Source organism: Periophthalmus magnuspinnatus, chromosome 1 (assembly GCF_009829125.3).
Source record: "Periophthalmus magnuspinnatus isolate fPerMag1 chromosome 1, fPerMag1.2.pri, whole genome shotgun sequence".
Lineage (NCBI taxonomy): Eukaryota > Metazoa > Chordata > Actinopteri > Gobiiformes > Gobiidae > Periophthalmus > Periophthalmus magnuspinnatus.
This window is the reverse complement of record NC_047126.1, coordinates 32,289,593-32,309,127: the sequence shown is the minus strand read 5'-3', so window position 1 is coordinate 32,309,127 and position 19,535 is coordinate 32,289,593. Positions and strand designations below refer to the sequence as shown.

Sequence of the window (19,535 nt, the reverse complement as noted above, 5' to 3'; positions counted from 1 at the left end):
TGCTGGTCCTCCAGGGGATCTAAATAAAAGTACATGCATGTGCCTGGAAATCATGTCTTGCTGCTGATAGGCTGCTGGGCTGGACTGCGCTTCGATTGGCCTGCTGCTCTTTTCCCTCCAGTTTCTCATTGGCCTTTTGCAATGATAGTCCTCTGCCATCATTTGTCGTGCCGTTTTCAATGAATATTGTATGTGCTCTCGGGCTGAGGAGCTGCTCATTTGAATGAGCGGCTCTGGTGGAGCGAGCTCCTGAACCAGCTGCAGATGATGGAATGTCTGCTGCGCGCCGCAGCTGCAGGTACAGCTCTGTCTCTCTACGAAATTAGTTAAAACAAGCGACAAGGGCCCGATACAACAAGATGTTTTGTACGAAGCTCAAAGAGCTGCAAATATCTGGAGATTGTCCGTTCTCCAGCGGCGCCAAAAATAACGAGCTGAGAGACTTGGAGGAGCGCTCCACGGACGCCGCGGACGTGCAGCCCATCTCTACAGATGTGCACGGGCTGAAAGGTGAAGATGTGAAGCATCAGCGGAGCACCAGAGCCAAAGTTAACCTTCATACACTTGGGGATAGTATCCGCAAATTAGCGTGCCCTGAGGTGAGTCTAAAATAAGAGTCATGTGTTATTCACTTATGCAACTCCTGTATTTCACCTGGAAATATGTGCATGGCATAAATCCCGTTTGCACGGTTTCTGGTGACGTCTCGTCTGCAAAAACACACATTATGTCATCATAATTGTAGATCTACAAACGAGAGCGTATATCAAACTGATGTTATTTAACGCGTCTAAGTCTCACCAGACGACGACCTCTAACTTGGTGATGACTTTATCTCACAGTTTCAAAGGCTTCACGCTGCCCTCCTCAGACTGATGCGGCCGTCAGACCAGAGCACGGATGCTGCTGAGAGGTAACATGTTTTTAAATCCGCCACCATGACAAAAACAGCACCAGACGGTGTAAATCTACCTCCTTCTTTTACACTGACTGTTGTGATTCACCTCCTTTCCCCTGCACTGCTGAAATTCTGATACTATTAATGAAATCAACAAAAAGGTGTTACACACAGCAGCCTGCTGTATCTGCTAATGACTGACACATCCCAGAGAGACACAGATTCTGATTCATTTCTGACAAAATCAACATTTGTATAAACTGTCTCTCCAGTTCAATCTGTTGCTCTGAACCGTGCATCGAGGAGGTGGAACATTTGGCTGAGATGATGGACAATTATTCAATCAAAACAGGTAATGAAAAAATCTCTTTTAATAGTAAACATTGGCATTCATGGTAGAACTAACAATTGTTGGTATTTTTATCAGCAATAGCCCCAGAAGCCGTACAAGTAGCGCTCGGCCAGCAGCTCTTTGACATGTGTTATGAGGAAGATGGCCACATTCTGCGCGTGGTGGGGGGAGCTCTTCATGACTTCCTCAACAGCTTCAACGTCTTGCTGAAGCAGAGCAGTTCGGACCGGGGAGAAGACTGTGCCAACGAGCCGTCCGTGCTGTGCTTGGACAAGGACCCGGGCTTGCTTACGGTCTACTTCTTCAACCCCCGCCCCACTACAAAGCTCTTCTTTCCTGGTGTCATCAAAGCAGCAGCTGGCGTGCTCTACCAAACCACTGTAGATGTGCTCCTAGATGCCCCAAGCGCCAAAGACAGCATCCTACAAGCTAGCCCTCAACCTAGTCTTCTCTATACCGTAGTAGTCAAAGATGCTAAAAGTCTGAGCCCTAGTCCACTACGCGCTACCTCGGCCGGGACACTCCCTACCTCTCTGTTTTCAACCATCTTCCCCTTCCACCTCATCCTCGACCAGAACTTGGTGCTGATGCAGATCGGGCACGCTCTTCGAAAAAGACTGACCCGGAAGGATGGACTTCTAAAACGATCCGCCACCTTTCAAGAACACTTCCTCATTGTATCCCCTCAGATTAAATGCACCTTCCAAGGCATCCTCACCATGCTGAATACACAGTTTATCATTCGGATCAAGCATTCTAGTGCAGACAGTACAGGGAAGGTATGTGACCTATAGACATTATAATACACGATTATAACACCAACAGAAGTGTATATGTGGTCTATGGTGATACCAAACTAGAATCACATCCGCAGAAAAACAGAACCAAATCCTAGCCAGTCACTGCTAAAACAGGACAAAAGTAGGATTATCCCATGAATAAACCATTATGACTCATGACTTTACCAGGAATTAGCCAAAAACACAATATAACTTGGACTAGAATCAGCCCTATTACCTACCATTTATTGACCTTATTCGGCCTCACCCCTTTTTGCCTCTAAATGCTACTAAACCACACTTTCTTTGTGGCGGCACTTCCGGTTAAGCGGGAATCCCATTCTTTTCAATGGAGAATTTGAGAAAAGTTTTGCTGCTTTAATATGATGTAAAGTAGATTAATTTGTGCAAAAAGGTCTATGTTCCTATGCAACAAGTCAACACTGTGCAATTCTTTGGAGGTTTTAAAATGGCTCTGTAGTCCGTGTAGAAGTTATTTGCTGTCAAGATCAGCAGCTCCATGCAAAATAAAACAACCAGAATGACGATGGCGGCACCCATTTTGCCCCGGAATAAGGTGAAAAAACTACAACTAGACCAGAATCTTTCCAGAACTAAACCAGGTCTGAACAAACTCTAAGGCATAATTAGCACTAACAAAATCAGGATGCAAATCATAATCCAGATTTAGTAGACACGCTACATTAATCCAGGAATAAACCTATTGTACCACCCTAAATTAGACTAACCAGAACTGGAGATGTAAACATGAGAGATTCATTGTAATCATGTTTGCTGTATTAAAGCCATCGATTTCATATGAGTTATTAGAAGCACTCTTATGAGCTCTTGCCCTGAGGTAGATATCAACACTCGACCCCCAGTGGAGATCACGAGCAAATGTCACACCATTTTATCCATCAAAGGCACACGGCCATGCCCATGCTGTTTATAGAAGAGTGTGCAGCAATCGGCCGCACTCACGAGGAGCGTAAACATGACAGCACTGTGATGACTAATACCATTTAGGATAACAGCATCTTTTGGTTTTACCTTTAAAGGCTATTGATGTAGTGAGCCACTGGTCCTTTGTTCAGTCTTCTTTGTGTTTAGGGACAGATATAAATATGGGCAGCTTTATAGGCATTTAATGACTTAGCTGGCAAGTGGTAAAAGCAAAAACATGAGTGCAATGTCAACAGATATAGAAGCCTTGCATTTGATTGGCTTGAGCCTCTGGCTATATTTAACAATATTTATTATAACTTTATTACAATAACAGGATAACACTTCTGAGTATTTCTGAACTCCAGCTGCAATTATTTGGATAAATCTTTACACACTGTATTGGCCTGTTGTGATTAAATGAATTAAACGGGGGCATGGATAGGTCCTGTTTGTTTGCAGGTTTTGTAGTTTGTTTGTGTGAATAGGGCAGAATAATGGGCTTTTAATTAGATAGAATAAACTTGTATCTTAAAATATAATAATAATATTAATAATACATCTAATTTATAGTGCTTTTTTTGGACACTCACAGATGCTTTTGCAAACTGAAAAACAGTGATGGACATATTATAATTTTATACAGATATATACGAATCTTATGACAATACATGATAAACAGGAAAACTTTCTCCTACTGCCATGTGACTTAATGCATTTTAGACCAATCACTATCGATGAATAAACATTTATGTGCCTGATGCAAACAGTAAACTAATAACTGAATACAACGCTAAAAGCCAATATCATATTTTCAGTAATTAATGTTTGTGATCATTGTGTTTTCAGCTAATGGACCTCAAGGGTCAGATGATCTATGTATCCGAGTCCAATGTCATTCTGTTCCTGGGCTCTCCATGTGTGGACAAGCTGGACGACCTGACGGGACGCGGGCTGTACCTCTCCGACATCCCCATCCACAATGCCCTCCGTGATGTGGTGTTAGTGGGGGAGCAGGCCAAAGCTCAGGATGGCCTGAAGAAGAGACTGGGGAAGGCCAAGGCGGCTCTGGAGTACGCTCACCAGGCTTTAGAGGAGGAGAAGAAGAAGACGGTGGACCTCTTGTTCTCCATCTTTCCCCGCACCGTGGCGCAGCAGCTGTGGCAGGGGCAGACCGTCCAGGCCAAAAAGTTTGATCGAGTTACAATGCTCTTTTCTGATATTGTGGGCTTTACAGCTGTCTGCTCCATCTGCACTCCAATGCAAGTTATCACCATGTTAAATGAGCTGTACACCAGGTTTGACCATCATTGTGGAGAGCTTGATGTTTACAAGGTATGTCAACAGATGGACGTAACTATATTAGCGATAAGGCGATAGTGTAGGATCCATATTGAAGATAATGTTGAGTGGTCAAGCCTGCACTATATAAACCACTATACTTTACATTTCACAGCAGCCAACATAAAGAATCTACTGTAATACAACTCTTTTTGTTGATTTAAAATGGCATTAATGATTAACTACAATGTCATTCCACAACACATTTTATCTTCCTTCTTAACTTCCTGCAGATATGTTCACTACAGTTCTATAGTCACATAAGTAAACAATATGTTTTTGTATTTTAAAGTAGGCTACATGCTGGCAGAGTGATTAGCATGAACATTATGTTTTTAGGTTGACCTATTTAGTACAAATAATCGAGTTCAACACCATAGTGTCCATCCAGTGTTCTCTTAAAATGGGCATGTGTGAATTGATGAATCTTAAACTGCTCTGTGAGGGTGTTAGTGTTTGAGGCAGTGAGTGTCTGTCAGTGCATGCGTCCGTGTTCGACGTGTGACTGACTGGCTATTGTCCAGGGTGTACCCGCTCGAGGCCCTTATTGGCTTGGATGTGCACTCACATGCGAATCCGCTCTGGGAATAAACAGAAGAGGATCAGTAAATCCAAATTTTATAAATAATTTTACTTATTTAGCTTCTTTGTTGATTTCATAAATTATCTAACAAACCTGTTTAAGCAGCACATTTGACACCCTGTCACCAGTACAACAGTAGCAAGACACATTTGATCTATTTTCCAAATACCTTCACTAAAATGATACATGCATTGTATTTCAAGTACCACCCTCGGAAGAAGAATAACTGGAGCTACTAACTGTCATGGTGTGTCAGCTGAAGATTGCCGTTCCACAGGGAAGTCGGATAATGTAATCAAAGTGTCACTGAACCATAACAAAGACTGCAGCCCGTTTGACAAATATCTCATAAAACGCTAGGAAGTCAGGGGTTCCTTCAGGACCCTGTTTCTCCTCCACATGTATGGCTCTAAAAATAGGAATCACTTAGTCCATATCTAGTGGTGAAGTGTACTTGGCCTGGGTTTACTGAAAAAAAACACACAAAAGAAACACATCTCTTAGATTTTTGCTGATATAAAGCACGCTCGGAACATCGCCCATCTCTCTGTCTCGAGTGATAATATAATGTAAGATTCAAGCAACAGATGTTTGATTTTTCAATTATCTTCACATTAAAATTTATACCCCCAAGAGTGATCGTAACAGCGAACATTTAATAAGAGAACAGACGCTTTTATTTTTATTTTTTTAGGCTATCATACCCAAAGCTTTTATTCTGTACTCAGGTGGAGACCATTGGGGATGCCTACTGTGTAGCTGGTGGCTTACATAAGGAGAGTGAAACACATGCTGTGCAGATCGCTCTCATGGCTTTAAAGATGATGGAGCTGTCGGATGAGGTCATGACCCCAACTGGGGAAGCAATACAGGTATCAGCTAATTGGATTATTAATCGCAGGTATAACTATCTTTTTGTATTCAGTTTGAGGCTGCTTCTTGTTTCATTTGGTAGTATTCCAGATGCCCTTCCTAAATAATTCACATATCTTTGTTAGAACATGTACTAATGAATGCACATTGTATTTTTACCTAGTACAGCAAGTCTCTGAAAGTTACATTTTGTTACATTGTCTAAGTTGGAAAATAAATAAAACAATTTGTATTTTTCTAGATGCGAATAGGCCTTCATAGTGGCTCAGTCTTGGCTGGAGTTGTTGGAGTTATGATGCCACGTTACTGCCTTTTTGGAAACAATGTCACACTGGCCAACAAGTTTGAATCTTGTAGTCAACCGAGGAAAATCAACATAAGTCCTACAACTTACAAGTAAGTTTACAACACATGAAACAGAGGTTAAGTACCACTCTGAAGAATCTGGTAATATGATACACTGCAGTTAAATGCGTTTAAAAACGTTTAATGAAAAACTTATGAGGTGCATTTTTAAGATGAATATATGGACTTATAGTTGTGATGTCCACCCCTGTCACAGCAAAATATTATTTAAAAATTATTATTTAAATAATAATTTAGTATATGTTGATTTTGATTAGCTATGCACTATGAGACTATACTCTTTATTTATCCTGGCTTGGGACCAGTTTTTCTAACCTATTCGAAAGTGGTACGAACTATAGCAAATATATTATTTAACTTTGGCCTCTACATTTGCAATTAGCTTTTAGATTAATGCTGTTGACACCCTCCAGTTTCCGGGACAGGAAGCTTCAGCCTTTCACAGAGGCCCTGTACTTCCTCTGGTGTCACATCATTTGCCACTTTGTTTTCAGATTCATGTTTTATTTGTGTGCTCTTTGTCCCAGTTTGCTGAAGGATCGTCCAGAGTTTGTCTTCATTCCCAGGACCAGACAGGAGCTTCCGGCTAACTTCCCACAAGACATCCCTGGTGTTTGTTACTTTTTGGAAGCGTCTTCTAAAACATCCAGTCTGCCCCTCACATAGAGTTCAAGTCAATGCCATTTCCCAGGACTAAAACAAGCCAAACATTGTGTTTTGTGCAAGCAGTGCAAACTTTACAGTTAGGTTTGTCTAGATCTTGGTGATATTGTGTTTTAGACCAGTTTGTGCAAATGCATAAAATAGAGTCATTTTCCTGTCAGGTATTGTGTTCCAAACTACATCTGTACAATGGTAGTAGAGAGATGTACTTCTGCTGTTTTTCCATTGGGTTATCTTTACATGATGTTTGAGACTTTTTGCCGTATTAACTTTGACATTTACAAGTGGGAAAGGTTGCAGTTTGAAGCAAATGTTTTACTATTGTGTGTGTTTTTAGGATGACTTGTTGATAAAAATCTCCATGAAGTTGATGTGATGAAGAGCTGTTATTCAATATTTTGATGTTTCTATATATTTTTATGAATATTATTTTCTGTAAATATCTAATCCTGCACCTTGACCTGTTGATATATAGCACATTGACAAAGCACATATTCAGCTCACCTTTGAAGTGAAGATTTGTGTCTCCCATTAAATGATGGGATACATTTTAGGTGCCTTATAGAAAGTTCAAAAGCATACATTCGTTTTGAAACATTAGCCTATATAATATATTTATCTTCTCTGAAAATTATTTGTAGCCTACACCTGCTTATTCACACTGTTGTTTTTAGATGGTATGTGATTCCTTATTTATGAAGGGGCAGTTGGTAATTTATTTCACTTTTTATGTTTCATTTAAATATTAAAATCTGATAAGACACAGTTTCCTCATTATTATACTCTGAACATTTTAACCCTGTAAAACAGATTTTATGTAATACTCCCAATTGATGAAAATACAGTTTTCATCAATAACCATATGTTATGAAAAAGGAAATAAAGTTTAATATTATTACCATATGTGGCTGTCTTTCATATTTTTGTCTAAACATAAAGGTGTTTTTGGCTGTAAATTTGCACATGTAATATAATATAAGTGTCTAGTAGGCAGTGTGGTCTGTTCAGTGCACGAGCTGAGTCCACACAGCATCAGCTGCAGGGCGTCTCTCTGATTGGACAGTGGCAGTTTACGTCAGCAGTGTTCTGAGTTCTGATTGGAGAGACGCTCTGTCAGTTGACGTCGTCGGGCGCTGCACGCACAGGCTCAAGCATCAGTGCAAACGGTGCAAACGATGAAGGTTATGTTGCATACATCGGATTTAGCTTAAAATAAGGTAAAGAAGATCCAGCGGCCGCCATGGTAAGTGCAGTCTCTTATGTTTTACCATTCTACGTAAGATTAGTGCATGTGCTTTTTGATTTGGGTGTATTAATGAGCAATAATGCCCTCGATATGTATGCTACTGGAGCTACGCACTAACAGGTGAATCATTACTAGGGTTTATTGATATTTGCATTTACAGAAACATCCGGCCAGACCGGCCAAACAATATCCCATGTGCACAGCCTGTTCCTTTAGCCTGTATCTCACCAACAAACCCACTGAACATGTCTGTGCTCCTTATCCACAGTATGGTTTCGTGAATCACGCCTTGGAGCTCCTTGTTTTGAGGAATTATGGCCCTGAAGTTTGGGAAGACATCAAGTGAGTTTATGTAGCTTTTCTTTATGTTATCAGCTGTGGTTCCCAACCTGGATAAACAAGACAGTACATTACATGAGCTCACACATGGCCCTGAGAGAGAAGGAGACAGTAATCATTAACCACAAACCAACACTGTGCATTCATATACCTCTGCCTCTGAATGTGAGCTTTACATAATTTGTGATTTAAAGTGACATGCACAAAATTACCTGAGTAGATAATATTATTTTTTGTATTCTGAAAAAAGGTTTGGTTTAAATGGTTCTTCTCAATATTATTAATGTGTGTGTGTGTGGGTGTGTGTGTGTTTGTAGTGTGCAGTATTTTTGTCTGTGGTTTGCCCTGGACTTGACCCCACTACTAAAAGACAAGGAAGAGAAGCAGCTGCATTTTGTTAGTGTTTAGGCGGTCCAAAAGCCCAGCTCCACTGTGCCCCACATCTGTTCCTGTTTCTGCAAATGAAATTCATTATTGTGCAATACACAATTTATCAACTTTCACCAATTTGCAGTTCTGATTAATTACTTTGATCAGTATGTCCAGTTTGTTTCTGTTTGTTACTAAAATGGTCAAAGCCTGGTGTTATTGCTGGGAAATCGAGCTAAACAAATAAAAATGACTATTAATACAATTTTTCAGTAAAACCAAAACAGGCAATTTAAATCTAAAAATATAAAAAAATCTTCCTCCAAAGTCTGAACTTTGCTCCAAAATAGTGATGGAACTTTCAGCTCTTTTATGGGATCTGAATCTTTTGGATCAGTTCATGTCAAAGAGCCATTTAAAAGCTCTTTTACTATTTATTTATGTGACAGAAGCCAATGTGAGAGCTTATTTTATCTACAATAAATCACAGAGAGAAATGTCCAAGGTTAAGATGTGTTTAAAATTGTTCAAACTGAGAGGGAGAGTGTGTTTATCCTTTACAATTATTCAAAATCTAAATAAAATGTTTTATTGCAATAATAATAATTTTTAAAATAGCTGTTATTATGATGCCAAATATGTTTTTTGTGGACAAATTTCTCACTCGTGTCACTTGTGTTGGTTCAGTGTTTATCAGTATTAAAATACATACAAATTGGAGATAAAAAAGATTGAGCTCTTTTCAGAACTGCGATACGCTTCCAGCCGTTCACTTTAAGGAACAATTCAAAAGAGCCGACTCGCTCACGAATGTCACATCACTACTCCAAAGCACAGATTTTTACTGGCAGAGCATTGGCTGTGGCCTCCTGATTAAAAAGACCCAAGCTGATCATTAACGATCTCAATTAAAATTCAATTAACTCCATGCCCTTAGTGAAAAATCCTTTTCTGGTTCTCTTCTTCTTTAACAAAAGTAATCAATGTTTAATTAAAACATATGGGTTTTTTATCTAACTTGGGTTGACTATTTCTGGTTGCACTACATTTAGATAATGAATTCCTGTGTACGGGCAGCAGAGACACTTCACCACTGAAATCCCTGCAGCATTGTTATAGCAATATGATAAAAACCTTCTGTATTTCTGCTGTTGTCAGTAACATTTAGTTGTGTTTGCTTTCAGACGTGAGGCCCAGCTTGATATTGAGGGCCAGTTCCTCGTTAGAATAATTTATGATGATGCCAAAACCTATGACCTTGTGGCGGCTGCAAGTAAAGTTTTAAGTAAGTCACTACTTTCTCTTCTACTTCCATATTTAACAGCAAATGCTGTGCAGTACTGGACAATTCATATTTTTTCAGAGGTTGATGCAGGAGACATTTTGCAACTGTTTGGCAAAATGTTTTTTGAGTTTTGCCAAGAATCAGGCTACGACACTATCCTGCGAGTGTTAGGCTCCAATGTCCGTGAATTCCTGCAGGTATTCATTTTATGTTTAATGTTGAACAAAAATAAATGAAATGGTTATGTGAGGTAATCTATTTGTGTTTAGAACCTGGATGCTCTACATGACCACCTCGGTACCATTTATCCTGGAATGAGGGCTCCTTCATTCCGTTGCACTGATGCGGAGAAAGGGAACAACCTGATTCTTCACTATTACTCAGAGAGAGAAGGCCTGCAGGACATAGTGATTGGCATCATCAAAACTGTGGCTCAACAGATCCATGGCACAGAGATAGAGATGAAGGTCGGTTGTACTGTTTTCACTCAAATTACACATTATTCTCACACTCTGCCTTCTTTCACAGTGAGGGCTTCATTGCTGTCATATTTGTATAGGCTTTGTGCAGGTTTAGAAATTACTAAAAAGGGTTACAATGTAAGGATTTCCTAAATGGGACCAGGGTTGCATATTGAGATAGGAATTTTTGTTTTTGACAAAAGTATGTGAGACAGACAATATTTTTAGATCTAAGTTTGAGTCTCAAGCCTGGAAGAATCTCTCAAGATGTATTCTCATGCAAGTTTTATTTTTGCTTGTCAAACATGAGCTGACTTTAAATTGACTGCTGACTATATTCCCCTGGGAAGTGATAAATTGCACTTGCACCTTGTAAATCCAATTTTATCTAAACTGATATAAATATTGCTTACAGCTGGGCTTAACAAACCATCTATCAGTCGTACTTCTATCAAAGCCTGTGAATTACAGCCTGTAGCTTGTACTCATTACTGTGACATGTAATTCAGCTCACATATTTACTCCACTCTGGTTGAAGTAGTACGCATTTCATTTCATAAGTGACATTTTCTCTCAAACCTAATCACACTGCGTAGACAGGATAATATTTTTCATCTATTGTGTGTGTAATAAAAGAGCAGACACTGGTAGACACTCCAAATGTGACACCCAATTTCTGGGAATATTAGCTACTGTTGCTGTGGCAACTGGGTGTAGAAAGAGCAGTTTGACGTCAGCATGCCTTATGCTCATAAGCCTACTGAATAATGTTATTATCCACTGTCTTAATTCGGTAATACACTTGGGATCAATTCCATTAACGAGATGATTTAAAATAATTGCATTAACTGCTTAACTATGGAGGGTCCTCTAAGTTATCAGTTGGAGGAGACGTGACTTTGACTGTCTGTTTTATGTGGTTCAGATGATCCAGCCTAAAAATGAAGAGTGTGACCACATTAAGTTTCTGATAGAGGAGAAGGACTCAGAGGAGGAGGCGTTCTATGAGGATCTGGATGGCTTTGAGGAGAATGGTACACAGGAGACTCGCATCAGCCCCTACACCTTCTGCAAGGCCTTCCCTTTCCACCTCATGTTCGACAAGGACCTGATGCTCACTCAGTGTGGGAACGCAATATACCGTGTTCTGCCTCAGGTTAGGATTATTACCCAGACGGATACAAGTTTGTCTGACCTCATACACATCACACAACTGGGTTTCTGCCATAGCACAAATTAATTAAATGTGCTTATTATTTCGTTATCTCACAAAATACTGGTCCAAACAAAGCTAAATAATCATTTTCAATTCCACAGCTTCAGCCTGGGAGCTGTATCCTTCCCTCTGTGTTTTCTTTGGTCCGGCCACACATTGACTTCAGTTATCATGGCATCCTTTCCCACATCAACACTGTCTTCGTCCTTAGAAGCAAGGTAAAACATTATCTCTCATATGTCTTTACAATCTAAGTACCTTGTTATATTAAAAGAAAAATATTAATGTCAACTAGACAAAAAGTTCTAGGAGTGAAGATGTTTGGCTGCTCATCCAAGCCGCTTTGTCAGTTCTGGTCAGATTACTTGTGGACACTGCCTTATATCTATCTGAAGGGAAGAGCTAAATACACTGAAACTTAGGTCTGTTGAGCTACTCTTAGTGTAAACTGTGCTTGAGAATAATCATTCAGTCCCTAATCGATGCTCTTCTATGGCTCATACCTGGACGACTAAGGGGTACCTTACACAGACACCTTGTAATAACACTTTTAAGTAAAAAAAAAAACCTTATCTGAGCTCCTGGACGATTTTTGGCCCAATTTGGAGCGCCTCAAAGTAAATTATTCATTAGTGTGATGTAATGTCGACAGGAGGGCCTTCTGAATGTGGAGACGATGGAGAATGAGGACGAGCTGACTGGCGTTGAGATCAGCTGTCTGCGATTGAAAGGACAAATGATTTACTTGCCTGAGGCTGAGAACATCCTTTTTCTTTGCTCTCCCAGGTAAACTAACTGTCCCTTATGTCTGAAGCTTTGACACACTCACAAATCAGAAACACTAAATACCATTCCAGCTAATCCACACATTTTGATTTAGAAAACTGGGTCATGCATTCAAAAACATTTCTGTCTGTAGCTTGTAATTAAATCAATGTCTAATCTTAGCTGGGGTCTTTCATGTGGGTTTGTTGAATAGCAAATAGACACAGAGCTTCAGCTTCTATTCAGTAAAAGTAAAGATTAAATTGTAGTTTTTTCTGTATTACATTACTTAACTTAATGTTAGCTATAGCAACAAATGATTACAGCTGTTTTGAGTCTCTCACACTGAACATAATTGTAACAGATAACAGTTGTGTTATGGGTGTATGATAAACAAGCAATAACTTATGTATATGTTTTAGAAGGTGAAAGTAGTACAAACACCTCACTGTGTTTTCTTCTTTTTTACACCTTTCAACAGCACGAGCAAGAACAATGTCCTCCCACTTAGACATTATTTAGCATTTAGTTCTTCGTGCATGAGCTGTGAAACTTTTCTGGTAGAGCTTCTGCCATCTGCTTGTCTCCATGGAAATGTTATTGCTTTGCCTGAGATATTTCACACTATGGCATTAAACTCATCTATCTAGAATTTGTTTCATTACAGGTTTCTCCTTGGCTTTTTGTGTGTGGGCTTGCCTCTGGATAGAGTTTAACCTGGTGATGTCACTTGCTTGTTTTCATGGAGAAAGATATTTTCATGTTCACATTTCAGGCAAAGCAATAACATATCCATGGAGACAAGCAGGTGATTGACCTCTAAAAAGTTACACAGCACACCTTTAATGTTTGATGTTTTTGTTACTTGTTCATATTTAGTGTTATGAACCTGGATGATCTGACGCGGAGGGGGCTTTACCTGAGTGACATCCCCCTCCATGATGCCACGCGTGACCTGGTACTGTTAGGGGAACAGTTTCGTGAGGAATACAAACTGACCCAAGAGCTGGAGATCCTGACTGACCGACTGCAGCACACTCTGAGAGCTCTGGAGGATGAGAAGAAGAAAACTGACAGGTCTCTGTAATGTTTTCATATACATCATTATATAAAAGCTGTAGATCATATAGTATTTTTAGCATAACTAATTACTGGTTTCGCAACAATCATTGTCAACTAAGTGTGTTACTGTGGCTGTTAACATCCTTAGGGACTGCTGGGTTAGGGAGTGTGAAGTGCAGCCTGCGAGGGCCATTCGAAGCTACTTGTGGCTTTAATTTTCTTTCCTTTTTAATCAAACTTGAGACATCACTTAAAATACACTCTTATATAGACTATTAGCTAGGGCTGGGCAGTCCAAAAAATATATATGTTTGATTGCTGGTCTGCTGTTTGCCCCATATTATTTAATATCTTTCATAAGATGTTTTATACTATTTTAGTAACCCCATTAAAATTTAAATAATTTGGCGTTTTTATGCATAATTATGACTTTTCCCTAGTCCAGCAACTTTTGATAAATTGTGAGTCACTGACAAATTTACAGTGTTAAACGATAATTTCAGCTTTTTCTGTATTTAGTCACGAATTCAAACTAGACTAATTCATTTTACGATAAGAAATTAAGAACATCCATTATTGTGCTATCTGGGTCATTTGTTTTCATTTAGTTGATGTTTTTGGACCCAATAAAAAATTTGTTTAGAGACGATTTTGGTATTTGGCACAGCAGGTAGGGACAGCTGTACAGGGGCATTCATGTGGAGTGTCTTTATTTGGAAATCTGTAGTTTCTCTCTTTTGTTCCAAAGACATTTACCATGCAGCTCAGTATCTACAGTATATTAGTATTATCACTATAATTGAACCCAGGGAATGTTTATATATGTTTATGTGGGTGTGTGTATATAAAATTGTGTGGGTGTGTGTGTGTGTGTGTGTGTGGTGTGTGGGGGTGTGTGTGTGTGTGTGTGTGTATATATATATATATATATATATTATACATACATACATATGTATATATATTTATTATTATTATTTATTTATTTATTTACACACTATGAATATCAAAAGATATTGTGATCATACTAAACGATGCAAAAGTAGTTTTGGATGTATAGACTGCTGCTCTTTGTGTGATGAGTCCTCAAATTATCTTGCATCATGGAAGGTATTTTGCTTTTAACAAGCAGCCATGATCTAACCAGTTACCATAGAAACACCACCCTCCCGTTTTAGAGCTGCTTGGAGAGCTCAATGACCAAAAGGTGGTGGGTGAGCAAATAAACCACTCATCCAAAGTCTTGATTTTGGCTGCCCCAGTCCTGTTATTTTCCAACCCTACTACTATACCAACACAGCACATATTTGTTTTTTTCTGCTTCTTATTGAAGGTTGCTCTACTCTGTGTTGCCACCATCTGTTGCCAATGAGCTGCGTCACAAAAGACCCGTCCCAGCCAAGCGTTACGACAACGTTACCATCCTCTTCAGCGGCATTGTGGGCTTTAATACCTTCTGCAGCAAGCATGCCTCTGCTGAAGGAGCCATCAAGATTGTCAACCTGCTGAATGACGTTTACACACGTTTTGACATCTTGACTGACTCCAGGAAGAACCCCTATGTGTACAAGGTGTGCAGCTGAAAATGCAATAGTTTATGTATGATGGTCAAGTAGAATAATTATTATACTTAATCCAAATTAAAATGAGCTTTTTACCTTCCAGGCCATAGACTTGGTTTTGGTTCCGGTAAAAATCAGACTGTATTTATAAATGGACACAGCTGACCTCCTATTTCCATGTTCCAAGTATGAAGTGAGCATGGTTCGTGTCCGGCTTCACTGACAATTCACTTTCTATTGAAAAACTGTGGCCCCTCTCTCTGTAACTGCTGTTGTCAGGCTCTTCATTTTGGTCTTAAAATGTTCATATTAACCCGCTCTACATTATCCTGGTGTTTTTATAGCTCTATTTTGTCCGTAAATCAAGATATGAACATTAATAACAGACAAATCAGGTGCCTTCTTTCTCTGAGGTCACTCCCGCTAGTGTTAGCAACAGGTTTGATTGACAGCAGTGCTAAGCATCTACTCCGTGCCAAACCAGTGGTGTGAGCAGGATAGGGTGTTACCTTCAAGAGCCTCACTCCGGATTGGCTGTTTGGCTGCTATGATGCTCGTGGTTGGAATTCCAAATATGGAACTGGCGCTCCAAATTCGTCCCTTTAACTTCTAACATGGATGAGCTTAGATGAGCCAAATGGGTAACGTCACTCTCACTTAGTCCATTTCTTTATACAGTTTGTGTAAAAAATACACACTGGCCCTCTGTAGTTGGATTGTTTCAGATATTTTACTAATGCGCTACAATGAGCTACAACGCGGCTCAAGTTTTTGGACCATGCGACCGACACAACAAAAGATCAAATTTAGCTTTGGTGTAATCCAGATTTCAGATGATTTTCCCAATGCACTCTCTAAAATCCCTCATATTAAAATTAAATGATACTAATGTCTATTTTATGCTACATTCAAAACGCCCATGGACAGGTGAATGTTGCTTTAGAGTGCTTTCCCTGCTCTCCCTCTTTTCCCCATTTCTGTCCTGTTAATAACAGCCTAAAACAAATCTCAAAATGCACAAATAATTTCACAAATAAATTAAAAAGTAAAGTATGAACTGAGAAAGTAGGAACCTTCTTTTTATTCAAAGTATGAAACATTTCAAAATATGCACAAAGGAGCTGTCCTATCACATCCGTCTCAATTGACTTTCCTCAAAGCAGGGCAGTACTAGCTCCAAACTGTGGGTAGTTTTACAATGGGATAGGGGGATTTTATAGGCAAGTGCAGCAGATTTACACTCTAGGCTTTCAGACAAGAATGCTCTTTGAGAAGTCAAACAGATCTGTGCACATCCCGGAGATCAGCGTTAGGCACTGGGTCGCCAAAAGGAGTAATATTTACTTTAGGCGCTGAATGACTTGGTGGTCCTTGGGTTTAGTGAGCCTCAAAGAGGCCCTGAATGTCTTTATGGTGACGTAAGTGTTTAAGTGTTTATTTCAGGGTGTTTAAGTTTATTTCTGTCTACAATGTATATGTAAAAAAGCCTTTGTTGAATTGTAAGGTCAGATTTTAGTGCAGTTGCTACCAACGCATGGGGAAATTGATGATGATGTCACCTGAGTGTTGGTGAAGTGCCATAACAGATAGTATTTATTGCACAGGTGGAGACAGTGGGTGATAAATACATGACAGTGAGTGGCCTGCCAGAGCCGTGCACACACCACGCCAAGTCTATCTGCCACCTCGCACTGGATATGATGGAGATCGCCGAACAGGTCAAAGTGGATGATGAGCCAGTTCAGGTGTGGTACTAATTTTACTACATGCAGCAGTAATGCAATAGTGCTCATTACTGTATTATCATAAAAGCCTAGAAAAGACAATTTAACATGCATTTTAGGTGTCAGATTAATGAATGGCCAGTCTTCTTCAAATCTCCAAGTTCCCATTAGTATTAGTAACATCACAAAATATCACAAAATATTACATTGTAAAAGCCATTGCATCTCTAGAAAAAAAAAAAAAAAACAACAGATAACAGATAATTTCCTAGAACTTATCAAGTGACACTAAATATTTCAATTTAAAATATTTTTCTAAATCATTTCAAGGCCACAGTGCTGAGTAGATTCTAAGGACTGGGAATTATAATTTTGTGTATTCATTCACATTCATTCAAATTGTGGTCAGACAAGCTCTCCACCTCCCTCACTCCACTAGCAGTCATGTATCAGTGATTGATTTCTGAATAATTATATTTGCACATCTGGACATACCTTTACGCTGAAGTAATAAACAGTGAAAAGTTGGAAAGAAAGCAGCAGACATTGTTTAATGGATGGTTTCGGATTGTTATTGTATCAATGACTGTTGAGACGTACCGAAGGAAAATCATGTCTGGCAAACAAAAGGTTGTTTATTTTGGGCCATGGCCCTGGATGAAGAGGAGTCCGTGTTAGTAGCAGAAACAAGACTCAAATCATCTCACGATCCTGCAGCTAAAAATAGATCCTCATTTGTTTTAGAGTCTCAGCGTGTTCATGCTCCCAAGACAACAAGCATGAAGAAAAGCTTAAACCTTTTAACACAAATATTGCTTTAGTGAAAAAGATAGTTTCTCTGTACTGCAAACATTGGAACCTAAAAATAATTTTATGGGTCTTAAGGGTCGCTGAAGATGTTATCTTTCTACGAAGAATTGGAACATTTACCAACCCCACTAGACGATTATCCGCTCTAAGCCACTCCGAGACATTCAAAGGCAGGAGCACATTTTGTTCCTGTGCTATCTCTCTTCTACATACTGTACGTACAAGTAAGTTTTGACGAAAGAGCGCAAATGGACGGTTGTGTGTTTTGTCTTCTTCCCAGATTACTATCGGTATTCACACAGGAGAAGTTGTAACTGGAGTGATTGGCCAAAGGATGCCTCGTTACTGCCTTTTCGGAAACACTGTCAATCTCACAAGTCGCACAGAAACGACCGGGGAAAAGGGAAAAATAAATGTCTCGGAGTATACTTACCGGTGAGTAGAGTGTTGTATTTTTTATATTCCTATGTAACTTTTGGGGAAGAAACAAAATGAACCCACTTTACTGAACAAAGGTTATGTTGCAATTCTCCACAACAATTTAAAAGTAGAAGAAGAGAGAAGAAAAGGACAGTCTTATCTTGTGTTAAATATTTGTTCATGTCATAGTCTTAGTAAGATTTAATGAAACATAAATCCTGTAGACTGCGTTTTATGTGTGATTTGTGAATATGTTGACACTTAATTTCAGGTGTTTGCAGTCTGCGGAAAATGCCGACCCCCAATTTCTCCTAGAGTATCGAGGTCCCGTCACCATGAAAGGAAAGAGTGAACCCATGAAGGTGTGGTTTCTGTCTAGGAAGTCCACAGACACAGAGTCCACCACTCCTAAAGCTTAATTCACTGTCCGGGATGTCCAAAGCATCTTAAAATATAACTCATGTTTTTAACAATTTTGGATTTGTGAGATTAGTCTTGTAAAAGTGTTTTATTCTATTTGATATACTTATTTAAACAAATCCATTACTGCTTTTTGGTTCTGTTAGATGAGACACCTACATCTAAATTGTGCTTTGAAAAAATAGAGGTTTAATTATAATGTTGACTGAAAAAAGAAACATTAGTTATATTACTGTTTTGTTCACTAATTTGATTCCTAGTAAAAACAACACAAAAATGCAATATGCTTACAGACTGTACAGTGATGTGTTAGGTATACTTAATATTTTAGAGAGATGTTATTAAAGAACAAAATAATGCTTTAATTACAGTAATATAATGTCTAAATATATGATTTGTTTGTATGCCATGTCTTGCAGCAAATTATAATGTTTGTAAGAGATAAATATTTTGCATAGCATTATGTAGCTGTTGTATCAGATATCCTTTTTGTTTGTTATTTAGACACGAAACACTTTAACCATTAACAATCACACTTTCTAATGTTATTTGAGTCCAGCCGTAGGCTATATTTAATTGTATTTAATACCACTTACTCAGTACCACTTACACACATTCATGCACACTACCTTGTCTCCTGTGGCAATATTTAAAATCCTACTGTCTAATCTTACAATGTTTTGAATATATTTATTGTAGACATACTACATGGTATTTATTTTGCACAAATTATACTAAAATTATACTGTACTACTTTTGTTTGTTCACAGAATATTGTTGTGTAACATTTGTTTCACTTAACATATGACCATATTTTTGTTTACTCTCCTGTGTTAATGTTTTGCTTTAAATTATAATAAATCTTAGTTATTTGTGAATGATTGTTGGTATGTGGATATATGTAGTAAAATTAAGCCGTGGCTGTGTAATCACGAGGCTTAGGACAAATAAAAGGTTTTAGATGCATTTCATAGCCATAGTTAGTAATAGTAAACTTTTAAGGTTTTTAAGCTAAGGTGAAATTGTATAGTATTTGAATTAAACGTGATCTTAGAAGTA

At 38.8% G+C, this 19,535-nt stretch overlaps 2 protein-coding genes across 2 annotated transcripts; both read left to right on the top strand.

Annotated features, from left to right (window-relative positions):
- The first annotated feature begins 200 nt into the window (after positions 1 to 200).
- gucy1a1 (guanylate cyclase 1 soluble subunit alpha 1) lies at positions 201 to 7,456 on the top strand. The gene is made up of 8 exons (XM_033964921.2): positions 201 to 599; positions 843 to 913; positions 1,171 to 1,250; positions 1,326 to 2,029; positions 3,824 to 4,309; positions 5,627 to 5,770; positions 6,013 to 6,167; positions 6,665 to 7,456. The coding sequence occupies exons 1-8, from the start codon at positions 360 to 362 to the stop codon at positions 6,801 to 6,803; spliced, it is 2,019 nt and encodes a 672-aa protein (XP_033820812.1). The 5' UTR covers positions 201 to 359; the 3' UTR covers positions 6,804 to 7,456.
- Positions 7,457 to 7,922: 466 nt separating this feature from the next.
- On the top strand, positions 7,923 to 19,356 carry gucy1b1 (guanylate cyclase 1 soluble subunit beta 1). Its single transcript, XM_033965154.2, has 13 exons — positions 7,923 to 8,043; positions 8,315 to 8,388; positions 9,939 to 10,039; positions 10,118 to 10,236; positions 10,309 to 10,506; positions 11,426 to 11,656; positions 11,818 to 11,934; positions 12,369 to 12,502; positions 13,361 to 13,558; positions 14,874 to 15,111; positions 16,707 to 16,847; positions 17,917 to 18,071; positions 18,328 to 19,356. The coding sequence occupies exons 1-13, from the start codon at positions 8,041 to 8,043 to the stop codon at positions 18,473 to 18,475; spliced, it is 1,857 nt and encodes a 618-aa protein (XP_033821045.1). The 5' UTR covers positions 7,923 to 8,040; the 3' UTR covers positions 18,476 to 19,356.
- Positions 19,357 to 19,535: the final 179 nt, after the last annotated feature.

Coding starts and splice junctions, on each gene's coding strand:
- gucy1a1 (XM_033964921.2), top strand. CDS start 360: ATGTTTTGTACGAAGCTCAAAGAGCTGCAAATATCTGGAGATTGTCCG. Junction 914..1,170: donor AGCACGGATGCTGCTGAGAG/GTAACATGTTTT, acceptor CTGTCTCTCCAG/TTCAATCTGTTGCTCTGAAC. Junction 4,310..5,626: donor GAGAGCTTGATGTTTACAAG/GTATGTCAACAG, acceptor TTCTGTACTCAG/GTGGAGACCATTGGGGATGC.
- gucy1b1 (XM_033965154.2), top strand. Junction 11,657..11,817: donor TATACCGTGTTCTGCCTCAG/GTTAGGATTATT, acceptor TCAATTCCACAG/CTTCAGCCTGGGAGCTGTAT. Junction 12,503..13,360: donor CTTTTTCTTTGCTCTCCCAG/GTAAACTAACTG, acceptor GTTCATATTTAG/TGTTATGAACCTGGATGATC.